Genomic DNA, 26,715 nt, shown 5'->3' on the forward strand with positions numbered 1-26,715 from the left:
AGTGCTCCATAATCACCTCCGTAACTTGTTGGTACCACATTGAACCTTGTTTATCCTTTCCAAAACATAGGTTGGGTTTCTGCTATGGGCAATTAAACTTCATTCACAGACCTTAGTCCCATTTCATTACACTTTATTGAAACCACTGCCTTTGGTAGACTTTTTGCAAATGGGTCTGCCAAGTTCTTACTTGTTTTAATATAGTTTACTGCAACTACTCCTCTTTTGAGTATTTGTCTTACCATTTGATGTCTAAGACTTGCATGTCTTGACTTTCCATTATAAGTCTTGTTAGAGACATTATAAATAGTTGCTTGATTATCACAATTAATCAAGACCGCTGGACATGGCTTCTTCCAAAATGAGATTTCAACAAGTAAGTTTCTAATCCATTCCGCCTCCTTACATGCATCGGTTAACGCTATCAATTCTAACAACATTGTTGAGTCAGAAATACAGGTCTGCTTCTTGGAACTCCAAGACACAACAGCACCTCCTAATGTAAATATCCATCCACCAATCGACTTGGATTTGGATTTTACATTGTTCCAGGTAGCATCACTGTATCCTTCTAATACAACGGGATAGCCGTTATAATGCAAACCATAGTCAATGGTTCCTTTCAAGTAAGCGAAAACTCTTGAAACTGCTTTCCAGTGTTCAACTCCTGAGTTACTTGAGAAACGACATAGCAATCCCACGGCATGAGCTATGTCCGGTCTTGTGCAATGCATAACATACATAAGACTTCCATTAATACTAGAATACGCAAGTGGTGCATGAGTACGCCCAATATTCTTCATTAACTTTATAGTAGGTTCTAAAGGAGTAGGGGCTGGTTTGTCATCAAAATGACCATACTTCTTGAGAAATTTCTCAATGTAATGAGATTGGGTTAAAACCAACTCATCTCCCTTTCTTAGGATTTTGATTCCCAAGATCACATCAGCCTCCCCTAAGTCCTTCATATCAAAGTTAGAGTTAAGAAACTTCTTTGTTTCTTCCACACGAGATATGTCAGATCCAAAAATAAGCATATCATCAACGTACAAACAGAGAATCACACATCCAGAACTATCATGCTTACTATAGATACATTTATCAGCATCATTTACAACAAAACCATGTGAAAAAACTACTTTGTCAAACTTCTCATGCCATTGCATGGGAGCTTGCTTAAAGCCATAAAGAGATTTTACCAACTTGGAAACCTTCTTTTCTTGTCCTGGAAATATGAAACCTTCGGATTGTTCCATATATATCTCTTCTTCTAAATCACCATTTAGAAAGGCGGTTTTGACATCCATTTGATGTATAATTAACTTCTGTGTAGAGGCAAGTGCAATTAAACAACGAATAGATGAGATGCGAGCAACATGAGCATATGTATCAAAATAGTCAATTCCATGTCGTTGTTTATAACCCTTAGCAACTAGTCTGGCTTTGAACTTATCAATGGAACCGTCTGCATTCATTTTTCTCTTGAATACCCATTTACATCCTATAGGCTTTACGCCAGGAGGTAAATCACAATATATCCAAGTACCATTAGATAAAAGTGAATGATTTTCATCATTGATAGACTCTTTCCAGAAAATAGCATCTCTGGAACTCATTGCCTCAGCATAAGTTTTAGGGTCATCATCCACATGCATTGCATATCTAGTCATACTAAGAATTTCATTCTTACTACCTTCTACAAGATATTGTACCCATTCTGGACCAAAGCTTTTCGCTTTCCTTGCTCTCTTACTTCTTCTAGGTTCGATATCTTCTATACTTTCAGAAATATCTTCTATGTTAGGAGCAGAATGTTCATCATTGTTATTAGTCTCTATATATTCTAGACTAGGTAACAATGGGTTTTCTATGGGTTGCATTTGGGAACTATTCCTATTCAAGTTCTCAAAAAATTCCACATCTACAGATTCTATAATCTCAAAATTGTCAAGGATTAAAAATCTGTAAGTAATATTGTTAAGTGAATAACCTACAAAAGTACATTTATACGCCCTATTTCCTAACTTAGGTCTTTTAGGATCAGGCTTCCTAACATATGCTAAGCAACCCCAAACTTTAAGTCTTCTCAAATTTGGTTTCCTATTAAACCACAATTCATAGGGAGAAACATTCTTCTTTTTCAAAGGAATTCTATTCAAAATATAGCATGCAGATAACATAGCTTCACCCCACAAGGAATTAGGCAAATTAGAACTAATAAGCATAGCATTAACCATCTCAACCAACGTTCTATTTTTCCTTTCCGCAATACCATTTTGTTGAGGTGTATAAGGTACAGTATATTGATGAATTAAACCATGCTATTGACAAAACAATTTAAATTCATTAGGAAAATACTCACCACCACGATCAGAACGTAAAATTTTAATTTTCTGTCCTAATTGTGTCTCTACTTCTGCTTTGTATATTTTGAACATATCAAAGACTTCATCCTTAGATTTCATCAAGTAAGTATAAGCATATCTAGTGCAATCATCAATAAAAGTAACATAGTATTTGTTTCCACCACGAGTCACATGATTTTTTAAATCACCAACATCACTATGTACTAATTCAAGCAAGGAAGAATTTCTAACTACAGACTTAAAGGAAATTCTATGTATTTTTGCTTGCACACATATTTCATACTTAGAGATATTATCAAAATTTCAATCAGAAATTAATCTTAATTTTCTCATGTTTCTAAGGGAACCATAATTCATATGTCCTAATCTACCATGCCATAGATCAACGGAGTCAATAGTATAAGCAGAACCATTATTTATTAAATTAAGCTTAATCATCCCATTACAAGCATATCATTGTCCAACAAATACACCATTTTTGGACAATACAAACTTATTAGACTCATAAGTCGTCTTGAATCCGGCCTTCATAATGAGGTCTCCAGAAACAAGGTTTTTCACAATGTCAGGGACATGTAATACATTAGTAAGAGTAACAATCTTTCCCGAAGTAAAGGAGAGATCAATAGTGCCTTTTCCAATCACTTTGCTGTGTAAGTTGTTAGCAGAGACAACTTCGTTTCCTTCGCCAGTAACCGATTCATATGTCTTGTAAAGATGCCTGTCTTTACAGATATGGACAGTTGAACCATTGTCGTACCACCATCCACTCTCATTGTTAGAAACGGCGTTGGCGGCTTGCAATACAATAACAAGTTTGTCATCGACCATATTTGCCTCCTTTTTCTGTCCTTGTTGTTTCTTTTTGAGACGACAATCACGAGCAATATGGCCGGGTTTATCACAGAAGAAGCAAGGCCCCTTCTTCTTACTCTTCTTGTTGGGATGTTGCTTCTTAAACTGAGTATCATTATTAGGTTTCAAAGCATTTGGTGTCTTAGAAAAATCTACACTGTTAACCTTAGAATGATCCTCAGTTTGTTGACTATCCTTAATTTCTCGTTTACGAGGGTCCTCTTCTATACGAAGATGACGCTGTAAACCTTCTAAATCATAGTCAGTCTCAGCATGCTTAAGTTTCTTCTTATAACCATTCCAAGAAGGAGGAAGACGAGAAATAATGACTCCGACAATAAAAGCAGAAACAAGTTCAATTCCAGCATCCTTAAGATGATTAACAATGAGTAAAAGTTCACTGACCTGGGAAATAATTGACTTACTGTCAACCATTTTAAAATCCATGAAGTTGCAAATCAGGAATTTCTTGTTGCTTGCTTCAGAAATCTTGTATTTTTTTTCAAGCGTAGTCCATAATTCCTTTGCAGACGAAATACTTCGATGGGCATTGTAAACACTAGTTCCCAGGGCGTTCAAGATATGACCACGACACATAAAATCATCTTCCTGACGCTTCTTTCTTCTGGCCTTCAAATCATCAGTGTCTTTGTCTGATGGTGCAGGAATTTCATCCAAACCGTCTTCAAGTATGTACCACAACTTGATGGTGATCAGGAAAAATTTCACAGTTTCTTGCCAACGAGTAAAATTATCACCATCAAAACGTTCCAATCGAGTTAGGGTTTGGTTAATCACTTGCAGAGATTGAGCAGTTACATTCGAATTTGAAGATTCACCCTCCATTGTCAGAAATTTATTGTCTAAAACTGTTGGAAATTTTGGATTAAACAAGAGGATGAAAACAGAAACAGAAAATGGTGTACCCCTGACTTCAAGGCTCTTTCGATTCTTTTAGACAATAATTCGACCTTTTCCAATAAATTTGGCGAGTACAAACGGTCTCTCGAATTATGCCTTCAGGATTCAATGAAGCCCTAACACCGTAATCGAATTCAAGGATTGTACTTCCTTGACCCGACCAAGAAACACACTATATAAGGTTCTGATGATGCTTTTTAGAGAAGAAGAAAACAGATTGTTTTTGATGTGTTGGAATGGGAGAACATCTTCGCTACTTATAGTGATATTCATGCCTGTTGGTAGTGTCGTTTCATCACCAACAGACGCTTCCAAAAGCCATTAATGGTGGCTTATGGGAAGAGACGCGTCTGTTCAATTTTGAATGGAAACTTCTAGGTTTTACAAAGTAAAACCAACTCTGCGTAGCGGCAAACCTTGAAAATTTCCAACAAATATGAGTCAGATCCAGACGAGTCAAATTCAGCCGACACAGGTGAGTCAGGAAAAAACAAACAAGGTGTTAATTAGGTCCTCATTCTGCTATGTAACTTCGACCCGATGGCTTTTTCATTAGTCCCTAATTTGTGTACAAATTAAGCTAATTTGAATCGAAACCCTCTATCAAAGTAACCAAATTTGGAATTGATTCTTCTTGTTTTGTTTCTCCGGTAGGTCTCTGTTATATGTTGTTGAAGTCATTTAATGTCACCTGAAAACAAACATAAATTCCTACTTAAAGAAAGAAAAATACTTAAGGCCAAACTTAATTGACTCACACTTACCTACCCAAAAACATCACAATGAAAATTACTTTGGGTTTCCATGGATTATAATGCTCCAACAGAGAAGCTTTTCAGTTTTTCACTAGGCTTTTTAACCACTCCGTATTTTGTTTGACATGGTGATTTACTAAAACATCCCTTAAAGAGAAACATACAATGTGCAAGATGGAGGCCCTCCTCACTTTCAGAGTTGCAGGGGACTCAAAATGTGTGAATTGTGCAAAGTTGAGAAACTCCATTTGCAAGGAAGGTATAAAGTGACTCTCTGCACAAAGAACTCATTATGTTGTAATCCATTTGACAACCGTGCCACACTTTTTGATCTGCATATGATTCACTTTTATCTATTAAGAGGGCTTTTTACAAGGCCAATGCAAGGTGATTATCAAATTCCACTGGAGGTTATCCATCCCTATTTAGCAGTCACTTTTCAATTATATGGAGTTTGCTAATATTCCGTGAAATTTAAGAACTCCCTGTAACAATTTTGATATTATTTTGGATTCCGAAAAGAAAATGTTGCTATATGCATTGATACAATCAGGTATGGGTAATTGAGGACAATTCTTCTCACTTGTCAACCGAATACTAGTCCCCAAAGTCCATTTATGCATGCTCAAAATCCTTCCTAAAATCTGCATCAATAGTCACAAAGCGAAATATATCTTTTTGGCCAATCCCATTTTCAATCCTGACTCCAGCATTGGATATATATGGATCAATATGAAAAAAATTCTACTAGTAGTTTAGAACTTTATAGTAACAGGCATGTTTGGAGAAAAACTCCCCAAAAAGTTGGAATTCTTACCTTGACAGCCAAACATGAAAGAATTAATATAAAAAGTTTTACTTTTGATCCTCTTCTTCTTCATCTTCTTAATAATTACTGTATGAGTGCTTTAAATATTAACAGAGAAGTTTCTCACTCACAGCTTTTATTAAATTTCTCCAATTTTTAATCCAACCTCTCCTCCATCAAATCCAAAACACAAAAATAAAAAACTGTCACAAACACCCAACTCATCAGATCTACTTGCTCCCCCCCTCTGTCTCCACTTACAGATTCTTCTATTTCTATACCTTCTTCCAAAAACAAGCCCCCTCTCTCTGAATCTATTCTATCTTGGGTTTGCATTGTTTTTACCTGTTTGATCCTCACCCATGATCTCTCATTTGGGTTCAAGAAGAAAAAGAACAAAAAGATTCTAGTTTTTTCTTTTTTTCTTCACTCTCATTGTTTCTCTTTAGAGTGGGTCTTGATTATGAGAAGTTAGGATATGTTTTTGACAAATTTGGATTGAACCCACATTGGATTTTTAATGAATGAGATCTTATTGGGTTTGGGTTTTTTAAATTGAAGAAGAAGTGAGAAGCAAAAATGTTTAAGTCAGCAAGATGGAAAAGTGACAAGAACAAGACTAAAATTGTTTTTAGATTACAGTTTCAAGCTACTCAGGTATACACCATTGCTACTGTAATTTTTCTTTTTCTGGAAATGCTTTTTTTCTAATGTAATGCAAGTCAAATTTGATAGAAATGATCAAAAATTATAAATTCTGTTATCAAATCTGGAATGGGGTTGTCATGATTTTTTCTGTAATTCAATGGAAGTTGGAATTTTTTTGGTAATGTAGTTGAGTAATTTGAGATCTGTTGAAGTTTGAAGGAAGATCTTCATACTTTAGTGTTATGTTCTTACATTTGTTTGTTTGTTTGGTCATTTCTTTGTTTTTGGTAGGTGCCTCAAGCAGGATGGGATACTCTAATGGTGTCTCTAATCCCTGTGGATGTTGGAAAACCAACTGTGAGATCAGAGAAATGCTCAGTACGCGATGGAACGTGTCGGTGGGATAATCCGATTTATGAAGCAGTGAAGTTCACTCAAGAGTCAAAGACTGGGAAATTCACTGAAAAGATTTATAAAGTCATTGTTTCAAGTGTAAGAAATCAATGAATTCTGATGGTTCTTTGGCATTGTTATTGAAGTTTGGTAGATTTGGTTGCGTCGGCGTTCTAATTCTTGTGATTGCTTACAGGGATCGTCGAAATCTGCTATTCTAGGTGAAGTCACTGTCGATTTCTCGGAATATGCCGAGGCAGTCAAAGCTACTTCTGTTTCATTACCTCTTAAGGTTTCCAATTCTGGTCCTCTTCTGCATGTAAGTGCATCTTATTGGAAGTCAATTCTTTGCTGTTAGATCTTGGTTTGTGGTATGTGCTTCATTGCATTATACTGCACTTTTGACAGATTTCGATAACTCTAGACCAATTGGGTTGTTGACATTATGAATTGTGTGTGTTGATTCTTGGAACAGGTCGTTATCTATCGAATGCATGGAGATGCCGAGAAAAGGTGCATATGAGTGATGAATTTATTCACTTGTTTGAGTCTCTACATTGTGTTTTCTGTTGGTTTGGAATTTTAAGTTTGTTGTTTTGATGATTTTACAGAGAGGTCGAAGAAAATGGAGAGTTCATGGCGAAATCCCAAGTAAGATCTCCTCATTTCCTCTATGAAGGTGATTTATTCATGTTCTGGTACTAATATTGGTTGTGTATTTGTTTGGCAGGATGGGTCTATTAAAACAACTGCAGCAGTTGAGAATGTTGAACCCAATGGCAACCTTGTCGTATCTAGAGGTTTTGAAGCTACATCAACATCAGGTTCCGAGAGCAGCTCTGAACGAAATACTCCTCGAGAACTTGGTTTGAAGACTTTGATGAATAACAATACCCATCAAGATCCTACTAGTTTTCTGTCTTCTTTGAGCCGTAACACTATGCCTCATAAGAGATCAAGCACGGACTGGTCGGTTGGTTCTGTTCCGGAAGAAAGTACGGATGACTCAACTATTAGTTCGGAAGAAAACTTAGCGAAAGAAAGGTTGACACAAGTTTCTTCTGAGCTTTCAGTTGAAAAGCTCAAAACTGATTTTGCTGTTTTGGCAAGGCAAGCAGAAGTATACGAGCTCGAATTGCAGACGCTAAGGAAGCAAGTTGTGAAGGAGAGCAAGAAGGGACAAGATCTTTCGAGAGAAGTTGTTACTGTAAAAGAGGAGAGGGATTCACTGAAGAAAGAATGTGAACAACTCAGATGTTCACAGAAGAATGTTAATGGGACAAAAGTTGCAAGCAAGTTTGAAAATGATCAAGGTTCAACAGCTCTACTTAGCGAACTGAGACAAGAACTGAATCATGAAAAAGACTTGAATGCCAATCTGCGGTTACAGTTACAAAAGACACAAGAATCCAATGCTGAGCTAATGCTTGCCGTGCAAGACCTTGATGAAATGCTAGAGAAGAAAGATAAAGAAGATTCTCTTGTATCCAAAAAGTCTGCAACAAATGAGAAGCAAGACACAGTCCCCAGCACTGAAACGAGTGAGGATGAAGATCAACAAGCTATGGAGGTCATACTTAAAGAACGTGGTCATGGCAAGGATGCTTATATGTTAGAGAGAAAGATTGTAGAACTCTACAGTGAAATAGACGTATATCGAAGAGACAGAGATGAGCTAGAGATGCAGATGGAACAGCTTGCCCTTGATTATGAGATTTTGAAACAGGAAAACCATGATCTTTCTTTCAAGGTAGATTCTAACCAGCTGCAAGATCACTTAAAGACACAATATGAACTTGAAACCCAAGTTGAAAACTTAGAGAAAGAAGTGAAGAATCAAGAAAGAGAATTCTTAGCCTCTTTGGATACCATCAATGAACTTGAATGCCAGGTTAAGATATTGGAGGAACAGCTGAGGAAGCAAGGAGAAGAATCCTCAGCAACTACCGAAACCATAAATGAGCTTGAAAGCCAGGTTAAGACCTTGGAGGAACAGCTGAGGAATCAAGAAGAAGAATTCTCAGCATCTACCGAAACCAGAAATGAACTTGAAGATCAGGTTATGCATTTGGAGGCACTACTGAGTAGTCAAGAAGAAGAATTAGCAGCATCTTCCAGGACCGTACACGAACTTGAAGCTCAGGTTAAGCGCTTGGAGAAACAACTGAGTAGCCAAGAAGAAGAATTCTCTGCATCTTCGGGAACCATAAATGAGCATGATGCTCAAGTTAAGCGCTTGGAGAAACAATTGAAAAATCAAGAAGAAGAATATGCTTTATCTTTGGCTACTGTCAATGAACTTGACACCAAGGTTAGGAACTTAGAGAATGAACTGAAGAATCGAGAAGAAGAGTTCTCAGCGTCTTTGGGTACCAAAAGTGAACTTGAAACCCAAGTTGATAGCTTGAAGAGAGAAGTCAGGAATTATGAAAAAGAGTTCCTGGTCTCTTTAGATACCACTAATGAACTGGAGACGCAGGTCAAGACTTTGGAAGAAGAGCTTGAGAAGCAGGCACAGGGATTCATTGCTGATCTAGATGAATTAACGCGTGAAAAAGTTGAGCAAGAGAAAAGAGCAATCCAAGCAGAGGACGCTTTAAGGAAGACACGACGGGCCAACGCAAACACCGCTGAGAGGCTACAGGAGGAATTTAAGAGACTCTCAGTGCAAATGGCATCTACCTTTCATGCAAATGAGAAGCTGGCACTGAAGGCAGTCGAAGAAGCTAATGAAATACGTCTTGAGAAAATTCGTCTTGAAGAACTGCTTGAAAAATCCAATGAAGATGTTGGGTTGGTTAAAGATCAATATAATGAAAAACTGAAAGATCTTTCCCACCAGATAACTTTTAAACATGTACAAGTCGACAAGCTGTTGTTGGAACTTGAAGATAAATCAAAGAAGCTTGAAAACCAACAAGATCAGGAGGAAGAAATTCGACAAAATTTCTTGAAAGAGATTCAAACACTTAAAAAAGAGATTGAGAGACTTGAAGCTGAGAAAAATGAAGTCACTGAACTGGAAGAACAGAAGCACAAATTGGTTCAAACTGGAAATGTGGAAAAAGAAGAAATGGAGAGAAGAATTGCTTCAGTAAGGAAAGAAGCAGAAATTTCACTGGAGGAATTGAATACTGTGAGGTCCTTAAAGAACGAAAATGAGACAAAGATCGGCATTCTACAATCAGAAGTGGAAACCCTTAGAACTCAGTTGAATGAGTTGAAGCATTCTTTGCTTGAGAGCGAGACAGAGAAAGAAAACCTGAAACAACAGGTATCTGATCTAAGGAGAGATCTGCTACAGAAGGAAGACATGCTGCTGGACGAAATAAAATTGCTTAAGGTAATTTCTCAGCTTCATCGTTATTCTGTTGTAGATTGAAATCTCATTATTCATGCATGAATTGATCTTTTGTGCATTTAACAGATGCAGATGCTGGAAAAGGAAACTGCACTGAGAGAATCAACCAATGCGTTCTTGGCGAAAGAAAAGAGTCTCCGCAACAATATTGAAGAACTGGAAGAAGAGCTCAGTCAGACTTATACGGTAAGTAGTTTTGTAAATTGGGTATTATATGTATTTGGCTTAGACATTTAAGAATCACTGTTTATGGAAGAACAGGTTAAGTTCCAATGTTTCATGTCAGAGTCTTAGTATCCATTTCTTGATAACATCTGAATATTATATAATGTGCAACACCTGACATGGGTCTTGTCTTGGGGATTCAGGAAGTGAAAGATGGTGACAACATGACCACTTTGAATGGCAGTGCAATTGAACCGGTCAAAAGGTATGTTGTTTTTGCTCGCTCAAAAACTCAACCAAAAAGAATATCATTTGCATGACTTGCAAGTTCATTTCTCCATCATTTCTCTACTGGAAACTTATTCCCATTGTGCTTCTTATATTCACAGGCAAAATGAAGATACAGAACAGACAGTCTGTTCCTCCCCAAACGGCTGTCAAGCTAACCTTGATAAAATGTCAAGTGAAATGGAATTCCTGAAGACAAGAAATATATCCATGGAAAGTGAGTTAAAAGACATGCAAGAAAGATATTCAGAAATAAGTCTAAAGTTCGCAGAAGTAGAAGGTGAAAGACAAAGACTCGTAATGAGAGTTCGTAACCTTAATGCAAAATCATCAAGAGTCTGAAGCAGATTGATCTTCCAAGTAGTTGGTTCAGGTTTGGTGTTCAAATTATCGATAGCTTTCGTCTTGAAAGAGTGTAGTTATGTATATCAGTAATTGTATTCTTTGTTTTATGCACTTGTTTTCTTGTCTTGTTTATAGTAATAAGGAAAGCAGTTTTCTAGGATTTTTAGTTCAATTTGTTTCAGCGGTTTACATTCAGGTCTTGCAGTTCCACAAAAAAAAAAACAGAAACAACAAAAATGTAACATAACTTTCATTAATATATTCTTTCTTTTCTTTTGTTCTTCACTGTCAAAAGATATATGGATTGCCTATTGAAACATTTGTTCTCCATCTGGCCCTGTACTGAAGAGAAAGGGAAGTTGTTGCATCACTAATTTTGGAAAAGCTGATCTAAGTTGTTGCCAGTGAGATTAGTCTGGCTTGGGGTGTCAGAAATGAGCTGAAAAAGCTTAAAGAAACACTGGAGCTGATTGCTGCTAAAACATCCGATGCTGAGAGGAAGCAACTGAATGATGCTGAAGTTTCACTTTGGATCAGTAGGCTGAAGCAAGCTGCTTACGACGCCGATGATGTTCTGGATGAATTTTCCTATGAAGCAATGCGTGGATATGAAAAGAGCAGTAAGGTAAAAGGTTTTTTTTCATCCTCCAACAAAGTTGCCTTTCATTTTAAAATGGCTCACAAAATCAAAGCTATCAAACTGTTGAGAGACGTAAGCGGCTAACTGCTTCATTCTTTGGAGATGATTTAAAAATGGTAGGACGAAATCATGATAAGTCAGAGATAATAAGACTGTTAACATCATCATACTCTGTGAATTCTGATGAACAGGAAAAAGTCTCAGTCATATCCATAGTGGGTATGGGGGGACTAGGAAAAACCACTTTGGCTCAATCCATCTACACTTCAGTAGCAAAACACTTTATGAAATCAATATGGGTTTGTGTGTCAGATGAGTTTGATGTTTATAAAATCTTACTAGACATTATGGAGTCCATTACTAAATCCAAATGCAAGAAATACTCAAACCTTAGTATTGGTAGAGATAGTTAAAGGAGAATTGGAAAATAAACGTTATTTGCTAGTACTTGATGATTTGTGGAATGAAGATTTCATGGAATGGACCAAACTTAAGAGTGTCCTAGACGTCGGCGCTGTTGGCAGCAGAATTGTTGTCACCACCCGTAAACAAAAAGTTGCATCTGTTGTACGTGGTAGAATTCCTCCTTACAATCTAGATGTGATATCAGAAGTCGAGTGTTGGTCCATTATCAAGAACAAAGCTTTTTCTCCAGGAGGAGCACATGAGACTCCAAATTTGAAAAATATAGGAGTGCAAATAGCTAAAAAAATGTAGAGGTTTGCCGCTTGCGGCAAACTTTTTGGGCGGTCTTATGCACTCACAAAATGAAGAAAGGCATTGTTGTCTATCAGAGAGAACAAAAGCTTAGAGACCCCAGAAAGCGGTGGAATCATACCTATACTAAAATTGAGCTATGATAATTTACCCTCCCATTTGAAACAATGTTTTTCGTATTGTTGTTTGGTTCCTAAAGATTGGAAATTTAATAGAGAAACATTGATTCAACTGTGGATGGCTGAAGGGTTCTTACATGCACCTAATGGAGGAAAGTCAGGAAACTGAAACTCACTCGAAGATATTGGTCATGATTATTTCCTTAGTTTGTTATCTGATTCTTTCTTTCAAGATGTGAAAAAGGATGTCCTAGGTGACATTCAAGAGTTCAAGATGCATGATTTAGTGCATGATCTGGCACAAAGTGTCGCTGGCCGTCATGAAGTCATGATTTTGAATGCAAGTGAAATGGAAAATGACGTCCCTCAAGTTCGTCGCTTACGGTTAATTATGGAAGGAGGAGTGTCAGAATCAGTTACTAATGTCTTGATCCATGCAAAGAAACTGCGTACAATTTTTTGTGCAGAAGGGCGCTTAATTTTTCTGAATCCACTTAGTAACAAGCGTTTACGGGTAATATATCAGCTTAGTAATGGTAGTCTGAAAACTCTATCTGGCCCTTATATACACTTAAGGTACCTTGACCTCAGTAATTCTCAAATTGAAGACGTTCATGCTGTGCCCATTAGTAAACTCTACAAGCTGCAGACTCTCAACCTCTCTAGTGCTCGAAACGTTCAGTTGGTTCTCAAAGGAATTGGTTCTTTGAAAAATATACGGCATCTTGATCTCTGTCGTTCCGATGTTGAAGTTTTGCCAGATTCTGTATTTAGCCTCACCAATTGGCAGACCTTGGATATTTTTTCAAGTTTCCCAAAGATATCAAAAATTGGACGGAACTGAGATATCTCAAGTACTTTGGAGAGACTAGAGGTATAGAAATGCCAACTCGTCGGGAAACATTAGATTCTTACTCTGTCAGAAAAGAAGAGGGCTGCACTTGTGATTCTAGTGGTATAGGAGAATTAGCAAACTTGAATTCCCTGTGCAAGTTGAAGATTGAACATCTGGAGAATGTGAGAGGTAAGATAGACGCCGAGAGAGCTAAGTTAAAAGAGAAGCAATGCATTCGAGAATTGAGTCTTCGTTGGAAAGAAGAAGAATTTGCAAATGATAACTCTGACATGGTGTTAGATGGTCTCCAACCTCACCCAAACTTAAAAGAACTGACAATAGATGAATTCTCTGGTTTGAAGCTTGCCAAATGGATGGCTTGTCTTCCAAATTTAGTGGGGCTATATTTATTAAATTGCAATAGATGTGAGAAGCTTGCTGCATTAGGCATGCTCCCATGTCTTAAGGTTCTTTGGATGGATGGAATGAATTCCGTCAAGTGTTTGGGTGATGAGTTTTATTACCAAGAAGAAGAAGAAAGCAAAAGTTCTACAAAAACTACTACAACAACATCATTCCCTTCACTAGTTGAGTTCAGAATCAAGGATATGATAAAGTTCGAAAAATGGGTTACTCACTTACTCTGCTGCCACCTGACAACTGCTTTCCTAACCTTGAGAAGCTGTCTATAAGTGGGTGTTCTATATCGACCTCCGTACCAGATTTTCGAGCATGGACTTCTCTCAGTGAATTAAGTATCTCCGGTTGCTTAAAATTGAATGAGTCAGTACCATATGATCTGAAGAAATCCCTCAACTTTATCAAAGAACTATATGTTGATGACAAGCTCAATACAACAGGTCTGTGTTTTATTTTTATCTTTTCAATTCTAACATTATGCTGGACATAGGTCTCTAGCTTCATTTCTTAAAAATCTGATCTTGTGCATTGTTGTGATTTCTGTAGGATTCAACTGGGATTCGTGGTAAACTAGATTTTACTATTTGTGTTAAAATTCATATGGATTTTACTATTTTAATCAGCAAGAGATGAGATAAAGATGACTGTAGATAAACCAAAAAACCTGTCCCAACAGCATCACACCACGTTTACATACAAACTTTTCCCCCATGTTTGTCTTTCAAGCTGCAAACATTTCAAAAACTACACTCTGAAATTATTTAGAGAAAGAAACTCGAATTCTTCTACACGTTGCATGCCATGTGTACCATACATTGTTAAACAACTGACACGTATAGCACCATTTTGTATACGTGTCCGATAATATTCAAAAAATATTTTTGAAGTTAATGAAACCTCTTAGCCTCATCAATGAACCCCCATTTTCCACACCTTTATTATAAATTATAACCCCTTTACATTACTTTCTCATACAATACATCTACAACTATCTTACTCATCTTCGATAGATTTTAAAGAGAAATTCTGCGACTACAATTTGAAGTTTGTGTTGTTACATTCTGCGATATACTGGTTGCTAATTTTGTATTTGAACAATGAATACTCAAATGGTTAATCCACACAGCCATACTACTTATGAACAAGACCAAGGAATTGGAGGAGGACTACATTCTGCAGGTATTTGCAACACAAAACTTGTTTTCTTCATTTTGCCATCTATGTTTGTTTTTTATTTTTTTAATTTTGTTATGTTGTTGGTGGTAATTAAGGTGGTCATCATGAACACGATGAACATCATGAGAAGAAATCAGTTATTAAGAAAGTTAAAGCTAAAGCAAAAAAGATCAAAGATACTATTGGTTCTAAGATACATGGTGGTCATGAGCACGAGCATGAACACGACCGTGAGCATGATGATCAAGATTTGGATGAAGAAGATGACTTCGATGATGAACTTGAACAAGACCCAGAAGTTCATGGAGCACCTAGTAAGTGTTATACTCGTTTGTGTTGTCGGCAAGCTTATTTACCGTTGCAGAATCGCACTTTTGTTTCATTCCGGTCAATCGACTGATAATATACCTTCTATTGCAGTGTATGAATCATCTGCTGTTATGATGGGAAACGAAAATCTGAATTCTGGACCAACCCATTTGAATGCGGTAGATAAGGGGAAGACAGGACCAGCTGGGATCAATTTTGGCGAGCAGGGAGTTCCTGGACCAAAGCGGACAGATTTCGGCATGAAGTCAAGTACTAATACCGGTCCCACCAAGGTTGACCTTCATGATAAAGCATATACAGGACAAAGTAGGAACAATTTGGGAATGTCAAAGACAGGAGAATCCAAGACTGGTTTGGGTTTGCACACACCGTTGGAGACGGATCCAAATGCACCGTTCGGTTCTGATACATCGGGGAATTACCAGTCTAAGGTTACCGATCCTACAGGCGGAGGTACAGAATGGCAATTATAACATTTCGGTTTAGCATTTTGTTTTTTTATGAAGAATGATGTATTGATAATTGTTAATGGATTAATAGGTGCAAAGGAAGCAGATGTGGAACCGATGATACGGTCATTTGGGAAAATGGAGTTCACTAATGAACCAGGAGAAAAGCCTGCCTTCACTGGAACAGGAAGTCATGACCAATTCTCTCCTGATTCGACTGAGACTAGAGCAGATGACATGAGTATAGATAAAGAGTCGAACAGAAATCCTAGTTACACTGAAAAAATTACTGGTGCAACATCTGCTATTGCTGGCACTGCGGCCTCAGCTCTTACTGGTACAGCGGCTTCTGCTAAAAATGTTGTTGGTTCTGCTGCATCATCTATTACGGGTACTGCAGCTACCGCTAAAAATGCCGTTGCTTCGAAACTTGGGTATGGTGGAGATTACAATAGCAACATCTCCGTGCAGGACACTCATCCGACTCACACTGAAGGCACACACACTGGTACTGATCAAACCAAGTCCACGACTGCAGCGGTGGGTGATTATGGAAGGAAAGTCGCTTCGACTATTACAGGAACTGCAGCTACCGCTAAAAATGCTGTTGCTTCAAAACTTGGGTACGGTGGAGGTGACAATAGCGACATTGCCACACAAGACACTCATTTGACTCGCACTGAAGGCACACACACTGGTGGTGATCAAACCGAATCCACGACTGCAGCGGTGGGTGATTATGGACGGAAAGTGACTTCAACTGTGTCTGAAAAGTTGGCACCTGTTTATGGTACAGTTGCGGGAGTTGGAAGTGCAGTTGTAACACCTGTTTATGAGAAAGTTGCTGGAGCTGGAAGCGCAGTTGCATCCAAGATTCAAGGCACTAGATCTAACACCAGTACTGGAACTGGTACCGGGGCGGATGCTGGTACTGGTACTGGGGGAGTAGGCTTTGTGACAGAGCAAGACAAAGGGGTATCAATGAAAGATTATTTAGTACAGAAGTTAAGTCCAGGAGAAGAAGATAAAGCATTATCTGAAGTGATATCAGGAGTTATGCACAAGAAAAAAGATGAATTTCCAGCAACAGTTGCCGAGAATATGGATAGAGTTACTGACTCACCACAAGTAGCTAGAAGTCTAGGAACTGGTGAGCATGAGTATCAAAAGGATGGTGGTGATCAGGGTTATGGAAATGATGGGAGCAGTGTTGCCAGTGGTGGAGGTATTGGGAGTCCTAGTGGGAAAGGAATGGTGGATAGGGTTAAAGGAGTGGTTAGTTCTTGGTTTGGCAAGGGTACTGGTGATCAAATTTATGGTACGTCTGTCCTTGTTTCGATAGCAATATTCTTATGACCTTGTTTAATGCACCAAGTGCTAAGCTTATTTTTCGTTAATTTTGCTTTTGCAGCTGATGAACAGAGATCTTCTGGTGGTGGTATGGCAGAAAGGAAGGATGAAAGCCATGGAACTGGTAGTACGGGGGTTGTGCATTAAGAGTCTAGTTCTACCATGTGGTGATCAAGCCAGTCAAGATAGGATAGTGAAGTATCCTATTGTTCGAGTTTTCTTTTTCCTTTGAAAATCTACTTTGTAATCATGTAAGAAAGAACATTAAAAAAAAATGCAAGCTGGTTAGAGATGATGTTTATGTTTATGCTCTTTGTTTCGTTGTACTTGAAGAAATCTATGTGAATACACTTGTGATTTTTTGTTTCAGCATAATCAAGGTTCGTTTAAGCTACTATTAAATTTGAGGTTGCAAGTTGCAACCATTTTTGCAAGATTTCAGTGACACTGGGAGAATCTCAAATTGCATATTTGAGATTGAGATCCCATGAGATGTTCCGACTGCCTCATGGTGCAATCAGATAGATTATCCGTACTGTGCGTAATTTAAGCACAATACCTTTTTAGATTGAACCCAACTTCTTAAAGCCCATGATTTAACAGACCCAACATTGTAAATATTGGAGTTGATAGCATTTTTGGTGAAGAACAATTGACCCAAAAGGGGAACTTAGGCGCAGGCCCAGAATTATTTTTTTTCTTGCCGCCAGGTTCAGAATTACTTTTCCCTACAGTCGCGCCCAACATTATTTACCCTATAGTCGCGCCCAACATTATTTAAAATCATTAAAAACGTGCAGAGTTTCTCAATTACCCTTCAACGATTTTATTAACTCCCAAAAACAGTCGGAACCATTTCTTTTCTCTTCTTCTCATTTTTTCTTCATCCGTTTTTCTATTCCTATTCCTCCATAAACACTGTAACGGATAATTGATTATTGAAGTTGATCAAACCCTAAAAATCAATTTCAAACTCTAAAAAACATTAACCCTAGAATTCAGTAGAACCAAAATGGATGAAACACCGAAAAAAACACGTCTTCAGAAATCAAAAGAGAAGAAATTAGGTACTAAAACTAGTTTAATCGTTCTTATTCTTGCATGCATTCGGTACATTTGATTTTATTGATTTTCGATTTTAATTTTTGTTCTTGATGCTTCAGATGAAAAAGGAAAAATGAAGTCGAAGAAACAGAAAAAACCCGATGAGATTTATCATTAGCTTCATCTGTCAGTGTTTGATTTTGTTTTTTTTGAATTTTTTTTTTTAATCTTGAATACCCATATATTTTTTGAGGTATCACTTTATTCTTCTTCGATTTTAACATAATTTTCTCCTCAATGTGATTTTACCTTCTGATGTTGAAGATGAACAAGAAGAAATTGATAGTGTCGAAACACTGAAGGATATGCAAATCAAGGCAAAGAAAGCAAAGAAAGCTGCACCAAAGGAAGTATTGGGTGATGCAGATAATGAGGATGATAATACAAATGATGCCGAAGATGGTAAGATTTGCTTTGAATCTAATAAGCAATGTGTTGTCTATAAACAAGGTGCGTTGAATTCCTTCCTGTTCTTGTTATGCATCAGTTATGCACCTTAACAAATCAATGCATGACATATTATTCAGTTCCAATATTAAATGCATGACTAGTTATGCACCTTAATAAATCAATGCATAACATGTTATGCAGCCCAATATATGAATGCATGACCGGTTATGCATTTTTCAATATTGAAAAGGAGTTAAGCAGAGTTGTGTTTTTAAATGCATAATAAGTTATGCACCTTAACAAATCAATGCATGACATATTATTCAGTTCCAATATTAAATGCATGACTAGTTATGCACCTTAATAAATCAATGCATAACATGTTATGCATTGTTTAGACTTGCTGCATCACAGGTTATGCATATAAAACAATGTTGTTATATTTGTTATGCATTCCTTTGTTGTTCTAAATAGCAGTTCTAAAATGCATTTTTTTGTTCTTTTTTATACGCAGTTAAACCTAAAACCAAATCTACAGTTCAAGGAGGTACTTATAGAGCAGGTTTCCTTAGGGTAGGTCACTTGTTTAGTAAGATAAAAGACAGAGGTGGTTTGAATCCGTTGCAGGCTAACATGATGAATGTGTGTGTGTGTTTGGAAAGTTCTATAACTGGTTATATGCTGCAAACATGGCATACTTAGATGGTAAGAGCAACAAGCTGATGGATGAAGTCTTTCTATCATATGACCATGAAGAATTGAATCAACATTCATTCAAGTTGTCTGAAAACAAGTCCATAGCATCAACGTTTAGTGAGCTTGATGTTACATTTCTGATTCCAAGAATTGAAGGAGACAGAGGAAATGATATTCTGACTTCGAAGGCAGAGATAGAGATGACTCAGTCACATCCCCTCGTCAAGAAATTCCCATTCAAAACAAAGCCAAGATTTATCAGCAAATATCCCAAAGCACGGGTAACAAAGGTGTGGATAGATGATATTGAAAGTCTGGTGTTGGAAAAACTTGAAAAGAAAGGTCATGAAGAGGAAGTTGTCTGCCTTATCTGCCTTTACATGCTAGTCGTCTTGTTCTTTTGTCGTTCAAGTGGAGACAATTTAGATGTCTCGTATGTTGGTTTGGTTAAGGATTTGGAAACCATGGACTCTGTCTCTTTTCCTGATCTTATTCATGAACACCTGATGGAGAGCATCAAGACTGTCAAAAGAAACAATCTTCATATCAGGAATTGCAGTGGTTGCACTATATATTCTCTTGTGAGTTAGTTTTTTTTTTACTTTCATAACATCTGTCAATAAATATTACTTTCTTGGATACATAATATCTTATTAGTTATTATTTTTTGCAGCTTTGGTTGGCTGAGCATTCTAACATAGATGAGATATCATCAGACATCGTCAAGGTCATTTCCAATGCTACACCGAGAGCTGCGAAGTGGGACTTGGCAGCAATGAAGAAAGCAATGCTCAAGAAGAGTATTACGTTCTTAAAGGTACCTGTTTGTGAACATTTCATGATTTATAATTGACCTTCATGCATCTATGACTGTATCTCTAAATTCCTTAAAAATGAATGCATAATAAGTTACGTTAGCAAAAAATGATAACTGCATAATAAGTTATGCACCTTAATAAATCAATGCATAACATGTTATGCATCCCAATATATGAATGCATGACCGGTTATGCATTTTTCAATATTGAAAAGGAGTTAAGCAGGGTTGTGTTTTTAAATGCATAATAAGTTATGCACCTTAACAAAAATCAATGCATGACATATTATTCAGTTCCAATATTAAATGCATGACTAGTTATGCACCTTAATAAATCAATGCATAACATGTTATGCAGCCCAATATATGAATGCATGACCGGTTATGCATTTTTCAATATTGAAAAGGAGTTAAGCAGGGTTGTGTTTTTAAATGCATAATAAGTTATGCACCTTAACAAATCAATGCATGGCATATTATTCAGTTCCAATATTAAATGCATGACTAGTTATGCATTGTTTAGATTAACTGCATCACAGGTTATGCATATAAAAAATGTTGTTATATTTTTTATGCATTCCTTTGATGAGTGTCATTAATCATGTTGCAGTATAATGAGAAATTTAGAGATGAGTACAGTGCAATGGGGATTGAATTCTGTGAACCAAGAAAACCAAGAAAAAGGAAAGAGATATATGATCTCGTCGCAATGAATCTTGAAGAGAACAGGGACAAGTATGAAGAAGCATTATTGGATGCGATTAAGATCATTGAACAAGAAACGTGTCCACCCGATTGTGCTGAAGCAGGTTGCAGATCATTGAAGCAAAGCTGAAAGACATGAAGCAGACTCAGGAGAGGAATAGACAGAGTGAAGTAGAATTCAATGAAAAGTTGTATAATTACGTGAAGGAATTGCTCGTTGATTGTGGAAACATAGAAGTGCAGGAGAAGTCGTCAGGTGGACCTAGTGTCAATGTATCATCAGCTGAGCCAAGCGACCCACTAAGCCAAAACTTTCCAAGGAATGAGACTCTTGTTGAATTGGTATCTTCAACTGAACCACCTACACAAGAATCAGTTCCAGAAGTTATCAGACTCGATAGCCAAGACCAAACGGCTAGTCAAGGTATCCAGTCTTCACCTTTCAAGTTCATGGACATGGAAAAAGCTGTTAATCTCTCCAGCGACGACAAGGAAACAGAAACTCAAGTGGAATTGGAGACAACACCAAATATAGCGACAACACAAGAAAGACTTGAAGCACAGGAAAGAGACTTTTTGGCCGGTGGTGATGATGACATTCTTCCAGAAACTCAGAAGAAAGCAGAAGAATATGTGGTGCCCACATTTAATCTGCATTTATCACAACCTGCTGCTGCAATTAAAGATGATGCTGGTGGACCACAAGAGCAAGCTGAAAATCTGCAACAACCCGTTGTTGAGATACCACAACATCAAACTGAAGAACCACAACAACCAGAAGAGACAGTGGCTGAAAAGCCACAACAAGTAGTTGTTGAGATGGTTGTTGATGCAGAGAAGGAGATGGTGGTTGAGAATCCTTTAACTCTTGGTGCCACACAAGATGCTGAAAAAGAAAAAGGCTATAATGAAGATGCTGAGATGGAGACCGTTTCAAAAAACCTGGTACCTAAAATATAACATATTTTATTATGGTATTTTTATTAATGTCAAATCAACTATGTACTACTTATTATTTTTAGTCAACTATAAACTATTTACTATATTGTTGTTTTGTTGTTTAATCAACTATTTACTTAATTTCATGATAAACTGTTTATATCTAACACATTTTGGTTACATGAATCTCTAGGAAGAAGACGTAGGATGGGAGTTTGTACCAAGAACAGAATTTTTGAAGAGGTCTCCATTGAAGAAAAAGTCAGTATTGAAGCGAAGGCAGAAGAGGATGGGAAGCAACCAGGAAGCAAGGTAAGAAGAATCAAGGAAAGGACAACATGGAATCAAAGGACAAACAATGTACTACTCAAATATTGTGATCTAGGGAAGCAGAAGAAGCAAAAAGACAAGCCTGATGAGAATAAAGTTGAAGAAGAAAATCCCCGTACGTCTGCTGGCTTGCCGTTCAGAAAATTACCTCCGCTGGAAACAATGGAATGCTTTCAAGATTACAAGGATACAATAGAACCATCCATGATGGAAGTACTGGAGACATACTTTGAGAATGCCAACAGCCTGTAAGTACATCAAAATTACCTTTATGCTTGTTTACATAATATGTCATGCAGCTCCCAATGTTTAATGCATGGTTAGTTATGCATTGTTTAAAATATCTACATCACATGTTATGCAGCTCCAATGTTTAATGCATGTTCAGTTATGCAAAAAATGTTGTTATATTTATTATGCTTGTTTAAGAAATCAATGCATTACAGGTTATGCTTCTTATGAAATAAATGCATAACAAGTTATGCTTAAAAAAAAACCCATGCATAACACAACCCTCTAGTTTATGGTTCTGCCGCATGTCACTTGAATAAAACATCTCACCAATTGTGTCTTATGTCATCTGCAGAAATTCGGCTTGGAGTATCAGAGAAGGAGAAGACCTGTACTTGTGGGATATTCGGATTCACGGAGATATAATAAGGCAACTAATGAACAACGAATACTTAGAAGACCAAGTAGTACGCTACTACAGTTATAGGTTGTTCAAGAACCGGGAAAATGAAAATATGGCTGATAGTGTTGAACATAGGTATGCGGAGTCTGCATTCATGACGCCAGATGCTTGGGTAAGTCAAGAAAATAAAATCATTTTGTTGCATAACAAGTCATTCCTGCATATTATATTATGCCCATATAATTACTTCAGCATAAAATGTTATGCAACTAGATTGAACTGCATAACAAGTTATTCAGCATTGTTTTCTACACCTGTTGTGCACCCTTTCAATTGCATCCACTAACTTTTTTTTCCTAAAAAATATTTCTTTTGCAGTTCTTTTTTAAAACAAAGGAGAAAGATGGGATTGCCAAATTTGTTGGAGAATTCATCTTGAATCTCCCTATTGAAGTTGAGAGAATTTTCATTCCAATGAACTATATGACAAAGGAAAACCCTGCTGGTACACATTGGATATTGTTAGAGTATGACTTTTCAGAGGGTGAGTGGAACTACTATAACAATGTTGAAGGCTATAAATCTAACTGCAAGAAACAAGCTCTCATAATGGCAAAGGCTTGTATGCCGTATTTGATCCAAAAATATGATGAACTGAATCTATCACCACAAATCGTGGATATAAAGCGGGAACCGCTTGTATACAAGGATATTTTTACCAACATTGTTCCTGAACAAGGTCATCACCCCGACTGCCTCATATTTGTATGCTATTGTATGAAGATGAGCATGAAGTCTCAAGTCAGGGACAAATGACTGAAGTTGGGAAAGGAAGATGCAGTAGAAAAAGCCAACAAGAAAAGAGTAAGTCTGGTATTGAAAATGCTGACGGATCTTAGAAACAATTGGGCGATATATTCCAATGAAGACATCTGGGATGATATTGCGCGTCAGTGTGATGAAGCTGAGCGTCAAATGTGAAGCTGTGCATAATAGAAAGGCTCAAACATAACTTTGTTTTAACAACCTGTGTGTTGTTGGTAGGTTGAGAAATTTAACTTGGGAGTGAAAACTAATGGGAAAGTAGTTAGTAGTTCTTGTCAGAAAAACTTATGTTATCTTGTCGATGTTTATATATATATTTATTATATATCAATGTTGGTTTCAGTGCTTCTATTTGCTGCAATCTTATTTCATTTAACTGTACTATGATATAAATCTTATAAGGAAAATGAAGGAACAACAGGTTACATATAAACATCTAAATAACAAGTTATGCAACAAAATAAACCTGAATAACATGTTATTCCTAATAAAATAAATGTGCATGACTTGTTATGCGGACGCATGACTTGTTATGCAGATTCAGATGCATGAAGGAACCACATTTGCATGAGTCGTTGTGACGCCATCTTTAAAAGAATAAATGCATAACAGATCGTGCATCGTCAAAAAAAATGCATAAGAGATTATGCATCTTCAAAACAATAACGCATAATACGTTATGCATCATAAAAACTAATGCATAACAAGTTATGCATCATCAAAAACTAAAGCATAATCCATTATGCATTTAAGAATAAAAATGAAAACATTATCTGATAGAAGCAGAAAAACACACAGTTAAAAAAAGTATTTTTCATAAAACCAATACAAAAAAGAAACTAAGTACAGAAAAAGTACTTGTTCATAAAAACTAATCAGAAACTAATGAAATAAAAATGAATAAGGTTCAAACATAAAAGTAATAGTCTGAAGAAACAAACAAGATAATTGCTCTTCTTTAACTTCCCTTAGGCTGCTTCGGAGGCTTCTTGTAACAGGTAGGATTCGTACATGTTTGCTTGTTATGATGACCAAGCTCAAAACAATTACCACAGCGAATAGCTCTCCTGGGCAGCTTCTCATATCTGCTCAAATGCCTATTAGCCTGTGGTCTCCCTGGCGGCCTCCTAACATCAGGTACATCGATAATATCATTACCTTCATAAACTTCAGGCCTGTTATAGTTCGGAATAGGATGAATTGCATGACTGTAGGCATTATTGAAGTATGAAGTAGTGATATAAGGTTCAACAAAATCATATAGATTAGAACCAGACGTTGTTATCGATGCGAAAGCATGCACATATGGAAACCCATAGACGCGCCACCTCTGACAGGTACATGTCATTGCCTCAAGGTTAACACTATGAGAACTGTCCCCTCCTTCCACTTCATAAACATGAGTATCGGACTGTATAACCAGCCAGGTTAAACCCCCATCAATAAGAGCCTTCATCTTATTTTCATTCTTCGGTGTGAGAATTATTATGAAACTATTACCCGTATTCCGCCTTTCTGACATCATACTCATCACATCCTTCCTTATCTGATCCATAAGAGCATTTGCAGGGAGCTTCTTGTGTACCTTCATCCAACTATTGAAGGATTCAGCAAGAGTAGAAGATGTCCTACCATACCTACAACCCTGGAAAAAGGCATTTGACCACTTCTCTGGAGGGATATCTTCAATATAGTCGGCAACCCAACCACAACCAAGAACCCTAATAGTAGCGATGGAAGTTTGGAAACCTTCGCGACTAAGAGCATAAGCAGCAGCTTGAAATGAATCAATAACTGCACCATACCTTTCGTCAGATGCATTAATAGGTAAGTTCATCTTAAGATGATAATAGCAGAAACTATGGAAGGCTCCAGGAAAGTAAAATGGAATCGCTCTCTTTAATCCTTCTGCACGGTCAGATAAAAATGTGATTGGCCTTTGATCATGATCAAGAACATTACTCAAATTCCTCATGAACCATTCCCAGTTATCATTATCTTCACCAGGTACCAGGGCCATGGCTAGTGGGAAGAAGCCTGCACAGAAAAAAATATAAAATCAAGCCAGCGTCTACATGAAGTATGTGCAGCTAAAAAAATGCATAATGGCTCATGCATCTAAACTAAATAATGCATAAGACATAATGCATCTAAAACAGAAAATGATGCATAACCAGAAAAGTGAAAACAAATAATGCATAATGTCTTATGCATCTAAACTAAATGATGCATAAGACATTATGCATGTGCATAAAAAGGATGCATAAAATCAATAAGTGAAAACCATAATGCATAAGACATTATGCATCTAAACTAAATAATGCATAAGACATTATGCATCTAAAACAGAAATGATGCATAACCAGAAAAGTGAAAACAAATAATGGATAATGTCTTATGCATCTAAACTAAATGATGCATAAGACATTATGCATGTGCGTAAAAAAGGATGCATAAAATCAATAAGTGAAAACCATAATGCATAAGACATTATGCACCTAAAACAAAAAATGTATAATGTCTTATGCATCTAAAACAGAAATGATGCATAACCAGAAAAGTGAAAACAATAATGCATAAGACATTATGAAGCAAAAATAAATAATGCATGAGACATTATGCACATATATAAAAAGAATGCATTATCAGAAAAATTACCATTTTCAGCATTGATAGCGGTTGCAGCCATGAGGCATCCTCTATATGTCCCTGTAAGAAAGGTAGCATCGACATAAACCATGGGGCGAAGGTAACGGTAACCATGGATGCATGCCTCGAAAGCAATAAAAAGACGCAGAAACTTATTTGAAGGTGCCTCATCTTCTAATTCAGCTGAACTATCCTCGTTCGCTTCAGGTTCATCCGTTTGAACTTGAAATCAATCCAACTCCCAGGATTTGTGCTGCGAATGGAATCTACATACCATGAAAGATGCGAATACGACATGGCTTCATCACCAAATATATCCTCATACACTTTCTCTCTTCCGTTGTAAGCTTGGTAGCATTTCGCATTGATCTCGTAGCTAGTTTTGAAAAACTTTGTCAAATCAGATGCTTTGAAACTCGGATCACTTCGGATTTCATCCTTGATCAGACTAGAAACAAATTTACTGCTGAGCCTGTGGAAAAGCCTTTCAGTTCCAACCCCACAGGTATGACTGCTCTCATATTTCTTAACCTTAAGCATCCTGTTTTCAACATCAACAACACAAACCTTATACTCCCAAGGGCAATTTTCTTTGGAGCATTTTGCATAGAACCTTCTAGGTTCATTCTTCTTATATACAAGAACACGCCCAACTTTTAACTCGTATTTCTTCACTACGAAACGT

The 26,715-nt window shown here is 37.0% G+C and overlaps 2 protein-coding genes across 2 annotated transcripts; both read left to right on the forward strand.

The window, feature by feature from the left end:
* The first annotated feature begins 5,679 nt into the window (after positions 1 to 5,679).
* On the forward strand, positions 5,680 to 11,188 carry LOC113274937 (myosin-11-like). Its single transcript, XM_026524359.1, has 9 exons — positions 5,680 to 6,362; positions 6,645 to 6,845; positions 6,943 to 7,065; positions 7,222 to 7,259; positions 7,358 to 7,397; positions 7,477 to 10,089; positions 10,174 to 10,293; positions 10,476 to 10,537; positions 10,662 to 11,188. The coding sequence occupies exons 1-9, from the start codon at positions 6,285 to 6,287 to the stop codon at positions 10,900 to 10,902; spliced, it is 3,516 nt and encodes a 1,171-aa protein (XP_026380144.1). The 5' UTR covers positions 5,680 to 6,284; the 3' UTR covers positions 10,903 to 11,188.
* Positions 11,189 to 14,626: 3,438 nt separating this feature from the next.
* Positions 14,627 to 17,211, forward strand: LOC113273614 (low-temperature-induced 78 kDa protein-like). Its single transcript, XM_026523271.1, has 5 exons — positions 14,627 to 14,815; positions 14,908 to 15,126; positions 15,233 to 15,595; positions 15,683 to 16,909; positions 17,003 to 17,211. Exons 1-5 carry the CDS (start codon positions 14,734 to 14,736, stop codon positions 17,086 to 17,088), a joined length of 1,977 nt encoding a protein of 658 aa, XP_026379056.1. The 5' UTR covers positions 14,627 to 14,733; the 3' UTR covers positions 17,089 to 17,211.
* Positions 17,212 to 26,715: the final 9,504 nt, after the last annotated feature.

This window comes from Papaver somniferum, chromosome 4, assembly GCF_003573695.1.
Source record: "Papaver somniferum cultivar HN1 chromosome 4, ASM357369v1, whole genome shotgun sequence".
Taxonomy (NCBI): domain Eukaryota; kingdom Viridiplantae; phylum Streptophyta; class Magnoliopsida; order Ranunculales; family Papaveraceae; genus Papaver; species Papaver somniferum.

Bases quoted from the DNA above. Each gene is read 5' to 3' on its own strand.
- LOC113274937 (XM_026524359.1), top strand. From the start codon at position 6,285: ATGTTTAAGTCAGCAAGATGGAAAAGTGACAAGAACAAGACTAAAATT. The intron at 7,398-7,476 runs GTAAGATCTCCT...TTTGTTTGGCAG, and splicing joins AGTTCATGGCGAAATCCCAA to GATGGGTCTATTAAAACAAC. The intron at 10,090-10,173 runs GTAATTTCTCAG...TGCATTTAACAG, and splicing joins ACGAAATAAAATTGCTTAAG to ATGCAGATGCTGGAAAAGGA.
- LOC113273614 (XM_026523271.1), top strand. From the start codon at position 14,734: ATGAATACTCAAATGGTTAATCCACACAGCCATACTACTTATGAACAA. The intron at 15,127-15,232 runs GTAAGTGTTATA...CTTCTATTGCAG, and splicing joins AGAAGTTCATGGAGCACCTA to TGTATGAATCATCTGCTGTT. The intron at 16,910-17,002 runs GTACGTCTGTCC...TTGCTTTTGCAG, and splicing joins TACTGGTGATCAAATTTATG to CTGATGAACAGAGATCTTCT.